This window comes from Cebidichthys violaceus, unplaced genomic scaffold (genome assembly GCF_023349555.1).
Source record: "Cebidichthys violaceus isolate CVI_PGR_0920_01 unplaced genomic scaffold, fCebVio1.0.p SCAF_8, whole genome shotgun sequence".
NCBI classification, from domain to species: Eukaryota; Metazoa; Chordata; class Actinopteri; order Perciformes; family Stichaeidae; genus Cebidichthys; species Cebidichthys violaceus.
The window spans coordinates 12,233,848-12,250,793 of NW_027176964.1; the positions used below are offsets into that span (position 1 = coordinate 12,233,848).

A 16,946-nucleotide genomic window follows, 5' to 3' on the forward strand; every position below is an offset into this window, starting at 1 on the left:
AGGTGCCTTAGCGTCCTCTGGTGGTAAAGTGAAGGCTGTGCAGACTGTGGATGCCTTTCTGGATCTGATCAGGTGCATACGCATCAAAAAGGATAAATCTACTTAATCAAATGTAAAAATTCAGTCTAAACTAACCATACTCTGTTTCTTTGCAGAAATATGTTTCCCTCAAATCTGGTGGCTGTTTGTTTTAGAAAGGTGAGATCTGCAGCCGTCATGTTTTGCTTTTTGTCTTTTTCATAATTGTACTTGACAACAATGGTTTTCTTCTTTTGTTCAGGATAAAACAGTTTATCCCAAAAGTCTTGGTGTCGTCAATCTGACCCAAACAAGTAGGTTCAGTAAGATTATTTTCTTTTGATCGTCTTAGTAATTGTGATACATTTTTTTACATTTATTTTATTCAAGACAAATGGTTATCATCATGCCTTGTAACGGCATTACTGGTAACCCTATAGATGACACAGTGCTGATGACAGGCACCTCAGATGGAGTCAATATTTTGGGATTATTGGTCTTCTGCATCTCCTTTGGCCTAGTCCTGAGCAACAAGTCCTGCTAGAGTATTTTTTTTTTTGATTTAAGCTAGGCTAATGTTTAAGAAAATGCATGATGCCAGCTATGAAGACATGTATAACTCTTTATTAACAATGACAAATAACTTTCTGAAGCAACTGTTTTCCCACTTTGGATTAGGTTTTATAGATTGTAGAGTCTGTGTTATTGAAAAGAGACACTTAAAATGTATGAAATTGTAAGAGAGCTTTCCTTGATATACACTCGTTGCTGTACTTCACATGATTTTGCTGCGCTCCTCATTGGAGATGTTACAATAAAAGGTCATTAGTATCCAATCAATTTCAGGAACATTTTGGAAATACAACATATATTTTGTTCAAATAAATCCGTCCATTTTATGAAAATAAGTCACTATTGAGTCAACAATAGTCCCAAAAATGTGTATAATCTGACCTAATTTACAAGAACTGCTGTGACAATGTCTCACTGTACTTTTACTTGTGTGGTCTGAACAAGATCGCAAGTTTTTTGTGAAAATTTCAATCAGAAATGCTCCCTAAAATTGTGCAATATTTTGTGCAAAATTGTCATAATATTTAAAAATAGCAAGACCTCTGGGATAAATCTAATTATTTAGTTTAGTTAGGAATACAAACGTGTATTTGTGACCTTTCTTCTTAATCAAAATGTTGTCGGCAGAAAACTATAGTGTTGTCATAATCAATAACACTTCAGTAGACCTTCTTGAAATAATCACACACTTTTGAGAGAAAAATATTTTGCAAATAAATTAGTTCTATAATCTTTTCTTTTTTTTGTACACCATTTATTCTGACTCCACAACAGAAACAAAATTAAATATACACATTTACATCTTTCACATGATATCACTTCCATCACTGCCATATATTATAATTTATAGATATTTACATATATTACAACGCCACATATGGCACATTACTAATTTAAAGGGCAGCTGGCTATTTATGCACAAAAACCTCAATTTACATTGTATTTTTAATGAATATCTGTGCAGCCCGACACCAGTGACTAGTTGATGTCAGTGGCAGCCACAGCTTCCAGCCACCATGTCGTTGTACTGTTTCAGCACCACATTCTCATCATCATCGAAGTAGAGCAAGTTGATGGAGAAGAGCTTGTCGGGCACGCAGCACGGTGTCTCAATGCCGTTGATCAGCTTCAGAGCATTGATAATGGACTGGACAGTGGCGTGGTTAGTCGGCCTCATGTTCTGACCCAGAGGGAAGGGGCAGGAGCCTTTGCAGTGGTAAGCGTTGTAGCCCCGAGGAGACACGATCCAGCCCGACCACCCGATTTCCTCGAAGTCGACGTAGAGGGGCTGGCGCTGGCAGGGCAAAGCACCTTCCTCCTCGCTGTAGTCCAGGGAGCGGGCGGAGCGGGAGGATGGACCTGACATTGGGGTTTGCGGCAGGCTGGAAGTGTCTGTGGCTGTGGTGTCATTTGGGTCTGGTGAGCAAAAAGAGTATTTTGTTAGAAAACACAGTATTTTACACAGTAGGTTCTTATGAATTGGGGCCTCTAACATTATTTTTTCTAAATTATTATACATTTTTCTTCCCACATTGCTCTTATTCAGATGTATTGTCAGACGCCGACTGAGGAACGTATTGTATTGATAGCCAATTAGCATTGGACATCAAATTTTCCTTAAGAAATGTGTCTGGTAACTGTATGGTAAGAAATGTGCAAATTTAAATATTAATTAATTTAAATGTGAAAAAAAAATTTGTTTGAGAGAAATAGAGACCTAAATCTCACCTATGCTTTCAAGAGTAGTCGAGCGGCGGCCATCGTCAGTGAAGAGGACCAACATGGGCTGTTTACTCTGGTGGTGGGTGCGTCCTGAAGCAAAGCGGATCAGTTTCATATCCATCATGCTTCCTCCCAGGGTCCGAACCACCACATGGAGCCCCAGGTTACTGCCTTCATCTACCATCCAGGAGCGCACCTTCATGAAGAAGTTCACATTATTGGTCAATTCAAAAACACATAATTCAGGAAGTTATGTTCAGAATGCACGTACATAAATTAGTGCAAACCCTAAAAAGAAGTGAATACTCACTGCTTGTGTGATGGTGAACACTTCCCAACCAGTAGAGTGGACTGGGATGAGTCGAGAAGACAGCAGCTTCCTGCCCTGTGTGTTGTTGTTTCTGCTGGTGTCAAGCAGCTGATAAACACTGACCTGAATGAGACAGAAGAGAGGGGGGGAGGTTACAGTAATGTCCAACAGAGACATACTGCCTTCATTAAATTGTAACCATAATGGTATGTAATGGTACATACCTGGCAGAAATGGTGTCTGTTGAATGTCAGTGTTGACTGAGGTCTCAGCTTGAAGAGATGGAGCTCTGCAGTGAGAACCTTCTCAGTTCTAGCAACTGTGGACAAATTGAACCTGAACTCCACCTGTTCACTATGTACTGCAATGAAAATTATGTCATTAGAGACCAGAACAAACGTGATCATACTCTACTGGCTACAGCAACCAGTAGCAGTAACAGACGTGAATCAAACTCTTACATTTGTCAAAGAAACTGCGCACAGTATTCCCCTCCAGAAGATACGGGTCTTTGGTCACACCGTCCACATCGGCAACTGTGTTGTACAGGTCGAGCATGTACTGAGGGGCCTGCTTGTGTCCATGGACAGCAGGCTGGTCCTCCATCCCAAAAACCTCCAAAAGTCTCTTGATGGCAGCTGAGCGTACTTCCTCTGACTCGGTCTCGGCGCTGAAATGATTCTCCAGATAGCTAAGTGAAGGCCGTGCAGCGGCGGTGCACGCTAAAGCGGCGAAGCTGATAACGAACAGCATCATGTCTAAAAATTGAGTAGATCCCTTGTGCGTCGGTGTCCTCGGACCACACAACCGGCCAGCAACTTGGAGTACGAGTGACTGCAGGGTCCTGGAAGCTCGACTTTTTATATCAAATGCTCCCCTTCACTCTTCAGTGCCCCCAAAGCCTTGGTAAACAGCAGTAAAGATGCTATTTAGTCGCAAATGTAAATCACCAATCAGCGAATGTAAAGGGAGACTAATGGCGGCGTAAACAAGGTGTGAACCCGATTGTAGATTTTACTCAAGCCCATTGTCTCCACGTCTGGCAATAAACGCTCAAATAAACTAATTTCAGCCTTTGAAAAAGCTTGATACTTATTGACCAGTGATGTTGTTGTTGTTGTGGGATATTTTTCCTCTATAACGTTCCATGTATAGAGGAGGAATGTAACGAATATGAACAGAATCCACTTGGAGCTGATCTGTTGAGGAAGTGTACTCACCATGGGAGGTTAACTGCTCCTAAATGAATCCATCAATTTAGAATAATGGTCACAGTGTCTTAGGTGGAAACCAATTACTTCGATAAAGAGACGGGTGTCACTGGCTACACGTCGCGAGATTTACATAAACTGCTTATCCAGTTACAGCTGGATAATCACCAAATTTGCAGTTTTGTGGTTTTAAAAGAAATTCAACTGGACTAACCTCCTGTAATGGCTAAATGAATGTGGTGCTGAAAAGATTACTGTAACTTCCAGCAATTTCTCTCATTTTCCCCATAAGAAATACACTTTTCTGTAATAAATCAATATAATTATGTAGATGTTTTATATATATATATATATATATTATGTAAAAAAAATTTTTTTAAATGTTAGGTGTTCCTTAAACTAGGTTATTTTGTATTCATTCATCAAAGCCAACTCAATCCCTTCCTAGGAAACTGGCTAACTGTGCCATTTGGCTACTTTGATCTTTACGCACAATTACGCACGAGTAAAAGACAGGTTGACACTGAAAAAAGTCTGTTTCCCCCACTGTAATAAACATTTAAGAGATCTACGTTTTTTTTTCTACATCACACCCTGTAAGCAAGTCATAAAACCCCTTATAGTGTGACAGAAAAAAACACAAAAGAGTTGTTTCACACGTTCATATCAAATAAAGAGCTATTTACTACCTGCACGTGTTTTCTTTCAAAGGCAAACGTTTGCGAAATTGGTTAGGTTTTCATGTGCTCCTTTACAGTGATTCTTTAAAGTCTAATTTCGTCTCTTTGAAACTTTGGACTCTGGTACTTATTTAAATTAATTTCAGATTTCATTGATTCATAGATTGTCTTAAAGTCAAAAATACTGTCTGTCAGGCCTCCCAATACTTCCTCTTGTTCCTGTTATGTTAAATTGTTTTCTGAACTCAAACAAAGTTTATGAAGTTTTAATACTAAATACGTTTTTTATAATCATTTAAAATAGGGCTACACATTGAATATACTCTGTGTTAGAATGTGATAAGTGTCATTTCAAATTAGTTTGCTTCGGATTGTGCCTTTCCAAAATGTTTTAAGTTTTATTAGCAGTTTAGTAAACATGTTTTGTGCATGGTCCCATGACAAGTCCTCACACATTGTTGTATTAAATTTATTTACAAAATTATCATTTTTACATATATTACATATAATACAATAATACTTTAGGGAAGCAAATTCTTAAACAAATGTTATAATAGTGGTGGGGTCATCAACGGGCTGTGAATTATAACTTCTCATGAGAAGAGATTGGAAGCTGTTTTTCCAGTAGAGGGCGCCATGTTCAGCTTTGGCAAAGACAGGAAGTGATGGAGAGGACGGTGCGTATCTGACCATGCTGGTTGCGGAAGCTGTGGCTCTCGTAGCCCTGCGGAGCGCAGGAGCTGGACTGTCTTTCAGCCCATAAGTGGCAGATTGTAGGATCAGACTGACTCCTGCAAAAGAAAATCGAAAGAACATTAAAATCACTTTGTCAGTTATCTACATTTGGCCTCCTGTTGATTTCTAGTGACACAGTTACAGTTAACTTTAGTATGTGAGGTTCTTTTATTGTTATGATCGATCATGTTTGTACAGTGACATTTTGGAAGTTTTTACTGTCCAATTTAACTACAATAAATCATGCCTACGCTATTTATGACGGTATTATGAGTCTGATTAAGAAACTGCTGATATAAAGGGTTTACAACTCTACAATACGCAAAATGAATGCGTTAACCTCTTACTAAACCAGAATGACCTGCTGTTGGTGCAGTGATAACAAACTCACGCTTTGCATCCAAAAAAATGTGCTTCATTTTAAATTATAGTTGCAAGACCAAAGTTTTCAAAGATAAAGAACATGTTAGGGGGAATGAAGAGAAAATGTGTCTAAAAAAGGCATATTATATGAAGAATATTTAAACTTGATATAATGGTGCAGCCATGAAACATCTTTGGTCTTGCTTTTGAATATTTCACTCAGAGTAAACACTGTATAGTTTCATTTGAGTGCTGCAACATGTTGACATGTATGATGGGGTTACTTTAACTGTAAAAGATCAGTTTATCGTACTTAAATGAAAATAATAAGAGGTTCACATTCCTAATGTACCATATATTTCCTTCATCATATCATTTTGCTTTATTTTATGAATAGAGGAGCAAACATAGTACAAACAAATCAACCTCTTATCGCACACTGTTAGAAGTCTGGGATTTCTGACAGGGGGACATATGTTAAAGGAATTAATCGGAGACAACATGCTGAGTGCAGAAAGTGTCAGAACTCACAGGCAGTTGTTATGAGAGAGGCAGAGGACGTGTGGGTGTGGGTGTGTGTAGCAGCTGTGTTCATGCTTACCTGAGAAGGCATCGGTTTCCTGTAGTGCAGCCTCCCAAACATCTGCCCACATCTATTTCCTGTGGAAAATTAGCAACACAGAGAGAGGGCAATCAGCTCACAGCTGGTCACAAATATTGACCCAGTTGAGTTGGAGCCCAGCTGCTGTTTATGATTTTAACTGCTCTGATTCGACACCCGCAGGAGCCATTTGTGTTTGCACTGCGCTCGCACCTTTTGAGCTGAGGAACAGCATATGACCAACTGTGTCAACTTAAATCTGAAATCTAATTATTCACCATGTAAAGTCTGATGTTTTATTGAATTATTTTGATCTTTGTGAGGGTTGGGAATGAACTTTGTAGTAAGTGCATCAAAGTGGGGCTTTTGTGAATGCTAAAAGTTTGAGAAAGAATAATGAGTCTAAATCCTCATTTTTAACATGGCCAACAAAGTTGTTTAGATCAGGTTTTCATTTTATTACTCTGAATAAAGTTGAACTAGAACTGAAATCTGCCAGTCTAGCATGTGTATTGTCTTACGAATAAGCATGCAACCCATCCTGCAGTCCAGCCACTGGCCAGTGGATTAGCTTAATTAAGTGCTGTCTTCCACACAAGTGTCTGATGAATAAAGATACTTCTTACTGTCTGGCACCTAACGAGACCCCTGTTTCCTCTCAACTTTGCTACAAAAGTCAGAGTGTGAAACTGGCATCACAAATGTATCACTCTTCTATTGTTAAGTATGCCCTGCTGATCAAAGAAGAGATGAAGCTTACTTTGAAAGGCTGCAGATACAAATATAAAGTTGAATTCAGACACGTTTTATGTTGTGGATGAACAAGACTCGTGATTTATGAGAACTAGACTTAAACGTTTTAGTGTTAAATCTGAATTAACACCTACTTTGAGCCTCTCCTCTTTCACTCCATCTGCATGGTGGACTGTTTCATAGTAATACTCCACGTATGGGACCCTGTAGCAGCTTTCCTTCAGCTCACAGGCCGCCACGGTCTGGATGAGGTCCGCTTTGTTGGGGGTTTCCACCAAGGCTGAGTCAAACTTAGTGGGGACACAGGAGAATCCCTCTGTGGAGGATTACAAAAGAAAAAGTTGTTTATGAGCAGGAGCAATAGCTGCGTTATAATCTGTCATCCAAAGGAAAATAAACAGACTAGCAACATATACAGTATAACACAGGATTAGCTTTGTGACCACTCTGATCAATGCATCTTAGACATCAATGCCATGAGTTGTGTTTTGTTCTGGTGCTGTTAGAGAATAGCGTATATCAGTAAAATTTGTAAAAGAGACCTAAAATAATAAAGATATTTCATTACTGAATCAAATACATTTTGTCACAATCTAGAAATGGCCAAAAAGTAAAGTACGGTTTCATTTTCATCAGCATAATGAGAAGTGGTGAATCCAAAGCTAGCAGTGCAGTGCTGCTTTGTCAATGGACCTGCAGTGAATATCATTATAACTGTTGCTGTTATAATTTCAAAACATAACACAGTGACACTGCCCCCTATATTGATGTGCAATAAAATAAAAAGGTCAAGTTAATTTGATCTAAATTGAGAGAGAGCATAACAACTCTCGTTCCTAAATCTCCCCTTGACTTGGTTTTATATGTTCTTGTATAGTTTATATCTATATTTGTTTTAAATAGTTTAATCGACCGTTTTTCTGTCTGAAGAACTTGCCATTCGTTTTCAGTCATTTTTCATTTGATTAGCTGCTCACTGTTTGGTTGAGCACCTCTTCCTGCTTTGATTGTTGTTAGACAGGTACACACACACACACACACACACACACACACACACACACACACACACACACACACACCTGGTGAGCCCTTGGACCGGGAGCATCCTCCCACGTCGATGACCGTCTCATACGGCGTCTCGGAGTGGTACGTCCTCAGTGCGGGGACCCTGATGCACTGAGTCAGCTTGATCTCACATTGGCACCCCTCGATGACCTCCACCTCTCGGGGTCCCTCTAACAGAAGCACCCGGTCCACACGCATGCCGGTCGGCTCACACACCTGGTTCATCCCGCAGGAGGGCAGCTGGTTCAGCGGCTCCGGGCTGTCTGGTGAGGCAGGTCCGTGCGTCCTCGTCTTTTGTAAGGGTTGAGAGTTTGTTTGGGTCAGACATGTCACAACATATTTCTGTGTGCATCATTGTAGTGGTGCTACGTAGTTTGAGTGTCTTTACACGTGTAGTTTACGATATGATTTTATTGTTTGGTTCATGCAGAGTTGCCCCCTTAGGCTAATCTTAAAATATGAATTACGCTTTTAATCATTAAGTAAATGATTCGTGACGCTTCCGTTATAACTTTATTTACACTATCAAGTCTATTGGAGATTGAGCAGGACAACCCTGACGACAATCACAAAGTTACAGCGCGCCCTTGTGGCTTGTGAGGGGAATCTTCACTTACTTTCTTGCTCCTAAGAAATTCCAGCATTGAGGAATGTTTGGAGTATTCCTGCTGTCCTGCTTCATGTGATGGCCTGGATGCTCCCCCACAATGCGACCTGCACATTCCCACATCAACACTGACAGGACTCTCAGAGATGTCTGTGGAGAGAGAATAGATTTGATGTAAATTATTATCTCAAAGATTATTACTTTAAAAAAAAGTTATAGTCTCGGTTGCTTTTAACGTTCCCTGTTTGTTTGAAAAATCATTCTTTGGCTTCTATTAGGGGACTATGGCAAATGTATACATACGCATGTACTGATGTAGAACATGTGGTGGTGCTTTACCTTGTCCGATGTAGACAAAGCGGCTCTGTCTTCTGCAGCACAGTCTCTGTGTGAACAGGTTTCTGTGATCTATGTGTTTGCTCAACACTACAGTCACTAGAAAACATAACACAAAACATCAGAGTGTTAACACTGTTGGCATTATAGTTGTTGTAGAGTAAGCATATGTTTTCTTAAAGATGATTTAAAACATTGTATTTTACAAAATAAGCTAACTCAAATCCAAAATATCACAATATGTTGCACACAACATATTGTGTTTTTTTAATGAAATGCATTAATTATCCATTATTTAAGCCCAGACAGACATATAAACACACTATTAATTTATTTTAAAAAAAATACTTATAACTTATATGCATGACTATTATTGATCTGGAAAATTTTCGTTTTGAATTTGCATGAAAAAATAGTTTATATTTAGTGAAATGGAATATGGATGGACCCCCCCCCCCTTTGGTGCAGCATCACTCCCTCCGCTACACTCATGTTTACAGTCATATCATAAGGGATACGTATATTTGAGCAGATCTGTGTCTTTCCAGTTAGAGAAAAGCTGATTCTTTACATGTCACAACAGCAGTAGAGAAAAGTGCAAACAGTACTTACAGGTCAGGTGGAGGGCACACAGGAGGAGAAGAAATGGCCCGGATACATCCATGGCTCTAGTCCCAATCTGCTCCTCAGCTGCCAGATACTGAGTGTCCCTCTGCTCACTGATGCCTCTGATATTTATATGGGATCAAGCTTCAGCCCCAAATGTCACCTGAAAACCAGCTCTCAATGTGGTGTGGGATCAAAAAAAGTGAGAGCTAATCAAATTTCCATGCTGAATGCCTTGTGGGATGGAGTTCTTACAAGCAGGGCCCACTTCAAAGGAAATCTCTATAGTTTTTCTGTTTCTGCCGCGGGGGACCCAGTGGCTCGAGTGTGTCGACCGGCCCGAGCTCACCCTAATGAAGTGCTTAAGTAGTCTTGAGCCATTAAAGCGTCGCTCATTCAAAGGCATTAATCATCTTTTATCTCAGGGGGAAGGTGTTTAGCACCTCCGACTTAAAACAAAACCTGGCCCAAACACATAAACAGGATCAGCGTGGGGGCCTGAGCCTCCCCTTCAGAATTCTCCAGCACCTTTGTGTTTATTCAACATGACACCAAATGGCCAGACCTTTCAGAGCTGCCCTTAAAATCTCTGCTTCTTTTTCCTCTGCAGAGGAAAGAGCCAAGATTAAGAATTAGAATAACATACTTTTTCAGACAAAGTCAATCTCTGTTTAAATGTAACATTCATAAATTAAAATGGAAACTTAACTTAGAACATAGTTAATTAGCAAAAAGGCCCAGAATACGCTGCAAGTCAATTCATCTAAAAAGGGCAACCTAGATATTCTGTTTTGTTCCTTTTTCAGACATATCCCATCACATTGTAAAAAGGTTTTTTTAAAGCACAGGAAGACATTTAGCCATGTTATAATGTTGGCATTATACTGATTCTCCATTCATGTCTTAATAAGGTGTTAGTCCTTCTTTGAAGTATTGATATGATCCCCTCATTTTCCCCGGGGTCAACGGATCATCGTTCAGATAGCCATCAGCACTCAGACACCTTGATTAAGGTGACACCAACAGCAGTTTCAACTGTTGATTCCTTTCATTAAATTACAACAAATCTTATTGTAATGAATCATAATCCCAATAAAACCCGGATTAAGTCGTAGTGATGACTTGATTTAATCATGTAGATGATATGACATATTGTCAAAAAACTATAAAGATGACCACAGTTGTTTATAAAATTTAAGGGGCACTTAAGGAGCGGAGGGCAGTCCACAAAACTGTAACGTTATTTAAATGATTTATATCTTTGTGGTTTGTTTTGTAAGATGTGAAATATGCTACATTTTTTTAATATGAATTCACTAATGTCATCAGGGGTCAGAGATAAACAAGTTTAAAACTCATAACCCAAAATAAACATTGCAAGTTTGAATACTAAAAGGAAATGCTGTGTTATTTCTGGAGCTTTCGATTGTGTCACACAACTTTTTACAATAAAGTTTGCCCAGTTGACATAGAATTGGCATTTTTCTGAGAAATTTAGGGACTCAAAAATGGAAATCTAAACAAGTTCCTGAAAAATTCCAGTGTTGAGGAAGATTGTGATACAACTGAAAGCTTCAGAACAGTTACTAATGGACAATTGTGGTGAGATTGTTTTGCCAATTGTTGTTTCAAAGGTCAAGAATTACCTTTCTGAAACTCTCAAGAATCTTAAACATGTCTATTAAAATACTTTCATCTTTCTTGGTGGACATTAAATGGATGATTTGGAGAAGATAATATAATATATTATATTAATATATTGTATAAAATCGATGTCACTTACTTTCCATAGAATGGTTTAGCTGATAAATCTCCAAGACATTCAACTGTCTTAGCTGCATGTCTGAGGATAACGTATATGATATTTTTTTTTTATGTATTTCATTTCTTTTCATCTCTTACTCCTCTTTAATCTGTATTCTGGTAGTAAATGGCTTCTTCTTTGTCTTTTAAAAATCAAGTTTTTCATAACCAAGCAGTGATATTGTGTTTTTTGTCCTGAAAAAAAAAGAAAATGCCCCCATCTTTTACAAACATACCTGTTTGAATGCAGCCTCTCACTACAGTAAACCTTTCCTCAATGCATTCTCAACAATCCTCCAACGTTGCATGTGCTGAGATGATCACTGAGGCGGAGATTGGATTATACTGAGTCGCTCGTGACATAGACATGCAGCTTATGTATGATGACTGTTAGATGAGCGCTGTGTCCATTCTGGGTGGCAGAGGTTGACGGGAGTGACGAGTAACAGACAGTTCATCAGGATGACTGTGCAGACGGTGTGACCTTGTGTCTGTCTGGTGTCATGGTCAGTGTCTGGGTCACTGTGTAACTGTGTAGAACGGTCAGGCGGCTACAATCTTCCTTCAGCTTTTTGTTGAGGTTGTGAATGTAAAGTCACATTTTTTGTTTTGATTTGCTGGGAATAGAGGAATATGAATGGTTTATAGTTATTATTAGTTACATTTCTATTACTGCTTTTATTATCAATATTATTCTATTATATCCACTGCTGCAGTTATTATTAGTAGTCATCATTTTTCCATCATTATTCTGCTTACTACTCTCATCTCAATTATTTATATTAATGCATTGAATGTGTTGTAATTCTAATAAGTTGTTCATTCACATGACATTTATTGCCCTTCTGTCCATCCCGAGAGAGGGACCCCTCATATGTTGCTCTCGCTAAGGTTTCTTCCTTTTTCCCCCGTTAAAGGGATTTATTGGGGAGTTATTTGTGTTCCGATGTGAGGGTCCTTGGACAGAAGATGTTGCATGCTGTACAGTTTGTAAAGCCCTCTGAGGCAGTTTGTGACTTGTGATTTTGGGCTCAACAAATACATTTTATTGAATTTTATTAAATTATTGAATTAAATTATTTGTGCAGCCAAAAAAAGATAAATCTGTACATCCAGACGAGGCTGCTGGTCTCTTGATGATTAAACATTTATTTATAATGTAAAAGTAATTTACAGTGAGTCTTCATTAAATGTTCCGACCACAGGAAACTGAACCACTTTAACTGCACTTTATAACCTTTCCGCATTCACTTGACCCCTAACAGTATAATGATGGTCATATGTATTGTAGAAATAATCCTGATCAAGCAAATGCATCAGGCGGTATGTTCATCTCTGGGTCTTAAGAAGCCGCTGTAAAGCCTGTCTATTGTCTGTCTGTCTGTCTGGGAGGAGTCCAACACTTGGATTACAGGGCGTCATGCAGTAGTCCCCCTGGATTATACAGCAGGAGACAATACAGCAGCATAGGAAGACAGCAGGCGAAAAAGAGCAGTGGTACAGATGGATATCGGAGGAACACCTATAGGGCATTTTTCATGATGCATGCAGATGGTTTTGAATTCACATCATGCTGCTCACATAATTTCTGATCACTTTTTGTTCGGGGATATCTTTTCTCTCTGTAATTTACCACCTTTTTTTTTCTAAAATCGGATTACAAAAGAAAACAGAGTGCCTTCTGGGATACAAATCATGTATTTGAACAGCAGAAATAATGCCATTGAAACAGAAAGGAGTAAGAAGAACATAAAACGGAAAACAAGTGAGTACAAACACACTGCTAAATTAAAATTGTAATATTTTTGTATTTAGCTGGACTTATTTATATTTAAGGCATTAAGATGCAGTAAATAATATGTTCAAGCCTCTTAATAAATGTTTCTGTTGCATCACTTGATTCTTTTCTCTTTCTCAGGGGCTCAGTTAAAGACAACTCCACGTCAGGAGGAGATCACCCTGATGTCCCCAAAGGCGGGGAAAAAATTGGAGCCCAAGGAGAACATGACAGTGGAGGAGGAGTTGATGCAGCTCACTGCATTTGGGAAGGCCTTTCATGATTTGACCCATTCAGAGAGGGTGATTAATGACCTGACATTTGGTCGGCGGGTGGGGCTTTACGAGCTGAGAGGAGTGATCGGCTCTGGAAACTTCTCCCAGGTTAGATTGGGGATACATGACCTGACCAAAGGTGAGATGCTGGGTGCATTCTGATGCCAATAAAGTGCATGTGTGTTATTGCCCTAAATCTGTTAAAGTAATGATAATTTGGTCTGAAAAGGCCACACCTCTCATATCTCTCCCAGGTAAAACATCTGAAGCACCACTGCAAACACTGCCAATAAAAGTGGGTCATGTTAGTTTACCTAATCTGAATATAATCTGATAATCTGTCACTTCCATTAGTGTTAAGTACTTTTTCATCGATTTTTCATGTCATATTATGAGAGATTTGTATTTGTATTAAATCACATTTTCCATTTAAGTATCATTAAAAGGAATTTGTATGTATCTGTGAAATTACTTATTACCCGATATACATTTTAGTTGGAAACTGTTGAATGAAAAAATGAATGTGCAGACATCCAGATTAATTTCATGGAAGACACTTCAGTCAGCTCAGCTCAACATATTACACCAGTTTGGTTCATTCCGGCTGTCAGAGGACATCTCACCAACCAGCCATTCACTACTGTCGCACAGCCAGCAGCTTGTGTGCAACAAGACGATGATGCTGAAAAGCAGACACTAGTAGGAATTAATAAAAAGGCGTAGATCAAAGCAAAAAGGAGAAGCAACACTTCATAACATAAGGAAGATTGATTGATAGAAAAAGCATAGAAACAAATAAAGTGTGTGTGTTCCTTGTGGCCTCATTGCCCATATCTGTTGTCATCTGATAGAAAGAGTTGCAGTAAAAATCCTGGATAAAGTGCGTCTGGCCAAGCAATCACAGGCGCCTTTTGCCTCAGAAATCTCTTGCATGGAGAAGCTGGCTCACCCCAATATCGTCCGCCTGTATGAGGTGGTGGAGACATTCAAGAGGCTCCACCTGGTGATGGAGTATGCCAGCGGAGGAGAGCTGTTCTCCCGGATCAGCACCAGGGGGCGCCTTTCAGACATGGACAGCAAGCTTGTGTTTTCTCAGGTTGTGTCTGCAGTCAAACATATGGTAAGTCACCAGCAAGTCTTTACGTGCACGTTGTGAGCAGTGCATTTTGTTGTGAGATTCCCAATGCAGACTATTTAAACAACAAAATGCTTGATAAGACTTCCTTTCCTTCCTTTCTAGAAGATATGCCTAATAGAGCTGTAGAATAATGAACAGGCATTTATAACACTAGGGAATACAACGTTTCTTGTGACTCTGCATTCAAAGGTTCCCGTACCTTAAACCAACTGTACAGGAGAGCTGATTCAATTTGTAATGACTCAAACATTTCTCTCTTTTCTTTTTTCCCCAGCATGATAATAACATCGTCCACAGGGACCTGAAGGCAGAGAACGTCTTCTACACCAACACCTACTGCATTAAAGTGGGTGACTTTGGTTTCAGCACGTTCTGCTGCCCCAGCGACGTCCTTCACACATTCTGTGGCTCTCCACCTTATACAGCCCCTGAGCTGTTCAAAGAGAAAGGTTACATTGGTCAATATGCAGATATGTGGGCGCTGGGTATCTTGCTTTACTTCATGGTGACTGCCACAATGCCATTCAAAGCTGCAAACACAGGCAGGCTTAGGTGTTGTATCCTGCAGGGCTCCTATGCCATTCCTCCCTATGTACCCGGATCATGCAAGGAGATCATTGCGGGCCTCCTGAGGCCGGTTCCTGTGGATCGCCTCACTGTGGAACACATCATGGACAGTGACTGGATGAGAGGTATTGAATGCCCCGAGGCCTACCTGGCTTGTAGCCCCACACCCTACCACCTGGTCGAACCTTCCCACATCCTCAGTGCAGATGAACTGAATGTGAAGGCAGCGCTGGAGGATCTTGGCATTACTAAGGTCCAAGTCCTCAACAGCAGCCCAGACTTGAAAAGTCCCATCAATGGTACTTACCGGATTTTGCTGCACCGTATCCAAAAGAGGAGGACTGTGGAGGCTGTGGGATACAGCCAGACTTGCACCAAAGAGTCCCAGAACAGACTCACATGGAGGGCAGGCTCAGATGGCCGCTTAAACAAACGCCAATCTGTGGTCTGTATCATCATGTAGTTTAGTTTCTCAATAGTTTAACATATTGGGGAATGTGCTTATTTGCCTTACACATATGTACAACGGCCAGTTGGTTCTGTTATGTGTATTTTTGGATTTTTTTAGTGAGCCAGGCTAGCTGTTTACCCCCTCTTCCAGTCTTTATATAAGCTAAGCTAATTTCCTCCTGACTGAGGTTTTGCTTTCAATTACTTTTTAGTTTTTTTGACCCTGTAACAGTGTATCTCTTGTTTTAGCAGAGCTAAATGGACAGAATCTGGTATTGAATAGCTCTCATGCCATGAAAGTATCTTGTTGACAAAAGATCTACACATGCAGGTTGCTGTGATTGAAAGTGTAGACTCGATGGCAAACTGTGTGATCATGTTTGGCACTCTGTCCACAAAGATAACATTCACAGATTTTATAGAGTGAGCTGCATTTAAACTGACTGAGCATGTAAAAAATTGCATACGATTTCCATAAATTCTGAGCAGAAAATACTTTAGAGACAAACCATGGGGAAAATGGACTAGTACAATATAATTTCAATAAACACATTAAATATAAACTAGATTACTTGTGTTTCTGTGCTAGATATTGTATGTTTTGACAATAATACAATGGGATCAATTGAGATTTCCTTCTTCTTTCTTACCTGTTTCTTTCAAAGAAAATAACTGATAAATACTGTAGACATAAAAATGTCATTTTCAAATTACTTTGTGGTGAGCAATGCTTTACAACTGCTTTCATCTTTCTTCCTTTCTTTCTTGTTGCTCTTTCTACAATCAGAACTCATGATTTATTTCCAAGTCTTTCACACCGAACTTGCACAGACTTCTGTTAACATGAATTTTATAGCCTTCTAAGTTCTGAAGATGGCAGAGATACAACATTTGGAAACAACAAGTCTCTGCCATGACTTTTCATATCATTTATTTTTTTGCTTTCTGGTCTATATGTGCTTCATCATCATATTTCCTGTAATTCATCACATTTGTTTTAGTGTAAAGTAATTCACACATGAGACAGTTTCCCTGTCTCATGTTTTATGTTCATAGTAATTTCCCCTTGATAAAAGAAGGCTAAAGTTTCTGATCCCGATGCCAACCAGCCAATTCTTTCTACCTCAGCATGCAAAAGCAAAAAGCTTAGCACAACTGTCAGCATTGTTGTGATATAAACAAGAAGAACCGAAAGCCTCAGCACCAAAATCCTTTTCATGCTGAAACCCAAGATGCACCAATTCTTTGACCTCTGGAAGTGGTGCATCTGTTAGTCATACCCTATGCAATTTTGAATGTCCATCAATATTTGATATGCTATAAATGTCGTGATAATTATTATATATTTGTCAGGTT

The 16,946-nt window shown here is 39.4% G+C and overlaps 3 protein-coding genes across 3 annotated transcripts; 1 reads left to right on the forward strand and 2 right to left on the reverse strand.

Moving 5' to 3' along the window:
* Positions 1–1,415: 1,415 nt before the first annotated feature.
* Positions 1,416–3,621, reverse strand: admp (anti-dorsalizing morphogenic protein). Its single transcript, XM_068701556.1, has 5 exons — positions 3,085–3,621; positions 2,848–2,984; positions 2,624–2,746; positions 2,320–2,509; positions 1,416–2,007 (listed from the first exon to the last, which is right to left on the reverse strand). The coding sequence occupies exons 1-5, from the start codon at positions 3,377–3,379 to the stop codon at positions 1,580–1,582; spliced, it is 1,173 nt and encodes a 390-aa protein (XP_068557657.1). The 5' UTR covers positions 3,380–3,621; the 3' UTR covers positions 1,416–1,579.
* A 1,435-nt stretch (positions 3,622–5,056) lies between these two features.
* On the reverse strand, positions 5,057–9,651 carry pnhd (pinhead). Its single transcript, XM_068701782.1, has 7 exons — positions 9,587–9,651; positions 8,978–9,073; positions 8,649–8,788; positions 8,046–8,322; positions 7,101–7,282; positions 6,214–6,272; positions 5,057–5,305 (listed from the first exon to the last, which is right to left on the reverse strand). The coding sequence occupies exons 1-7, from the start codon at positions 9,636–9,638 to the stop codon at positions 5,155–5,157; spliced, it is 957 nt and encodes a 318-aa protein (XP_068557883.1). The 5' UTR covers positions 9,639–9,651; the 3' UTR covers positions 5,057–5,154.
* A 3,427-nt stretch (positions 9,652–13,078) lies between these two features.
* LOC137865966 (serine/threonine-protein kinase NIM1) lies at positions 13,079–15,603 on the forward strand. The gene is made up of 4 exons (XM_068701575.1): positions 13,079–13,148; positions 13,302–13,574; positions 14,287–14,555; positions 14,848–15,603. Exons 1-4 carry the CDS (start codon positions 13,079–13,081, stop codon positions 15,601–15,603), a joined length of 1,368 nt encoding a protein of 455 aa, XP_068557676.1.
* Positions 15,604–16,946: the final 1,343 nt, after the last annotated feature.

Bases quoted from the DNA above. Each gene is read 5' to 3' on its own strand.
- LOC137865966 (XM_068701575.1), top strand. From the start codon at position 13,079: ATGTATTTGAACAGCAGAAATAATGCCATTGAAACAGAAAGGAGTAAG. The intron at 13,575-14,286 runs GTGAGATGCTGG...GTCATCTGATAG, and splicing joins GATACATGACCTGACCAAAG to AAAGAGTTGCAGTAAAAATC. The intron at 14,556-14,847 runs GTAAGTCACCAG...TTTTTTCCCCAG, and splicing joins TGTCTGCAGTCAAACATATG to CATGATAATAACATCGTCCA.
- admp (XM_068701556.1), bottom strand. From the start codon at position 3,379: ATGATGCTGTTCGTTATCAGCTTCGCCGCTTTAGCGTGCACCGCCGCT. The intron at 2,747-2,847 runs GTATGTACCATT...TGTCTCATTCAG, and splicing joins ACAGACACCATTTCTGCCAG to GTCAGTGTTTATCAGCTGCT. The intron at 2,510-2,623 runs GTGAGTATTCAC...TTCTTCATGAAG, and splicing joins TGTTCACCATCACACAAGCA to GTGCGCTCCTGGATGGTAGA.
- pnhd (XM_068701782.1), bottom strand. From the start codon at position 9,638: ATGGATGTATCCGGGCCATTTCTTCTCCTCCTGTGTGCCCTCCACCTG. The intron at 8,789-8,977 runs GTAAAGCACCAC...CTCTCTCCACAG, and splicing joins CTTTGTCTACATCGGACAAG to ACATCTCTGAGAGTCCTGTC. The intron at 5,306-6,213 runs GTAAGCATGAAC...TTTCTTTTGCAG, and splicing joins GGAAACCGATGCCTTCTCAG to GAGTCAGTCTGATCCTACAA.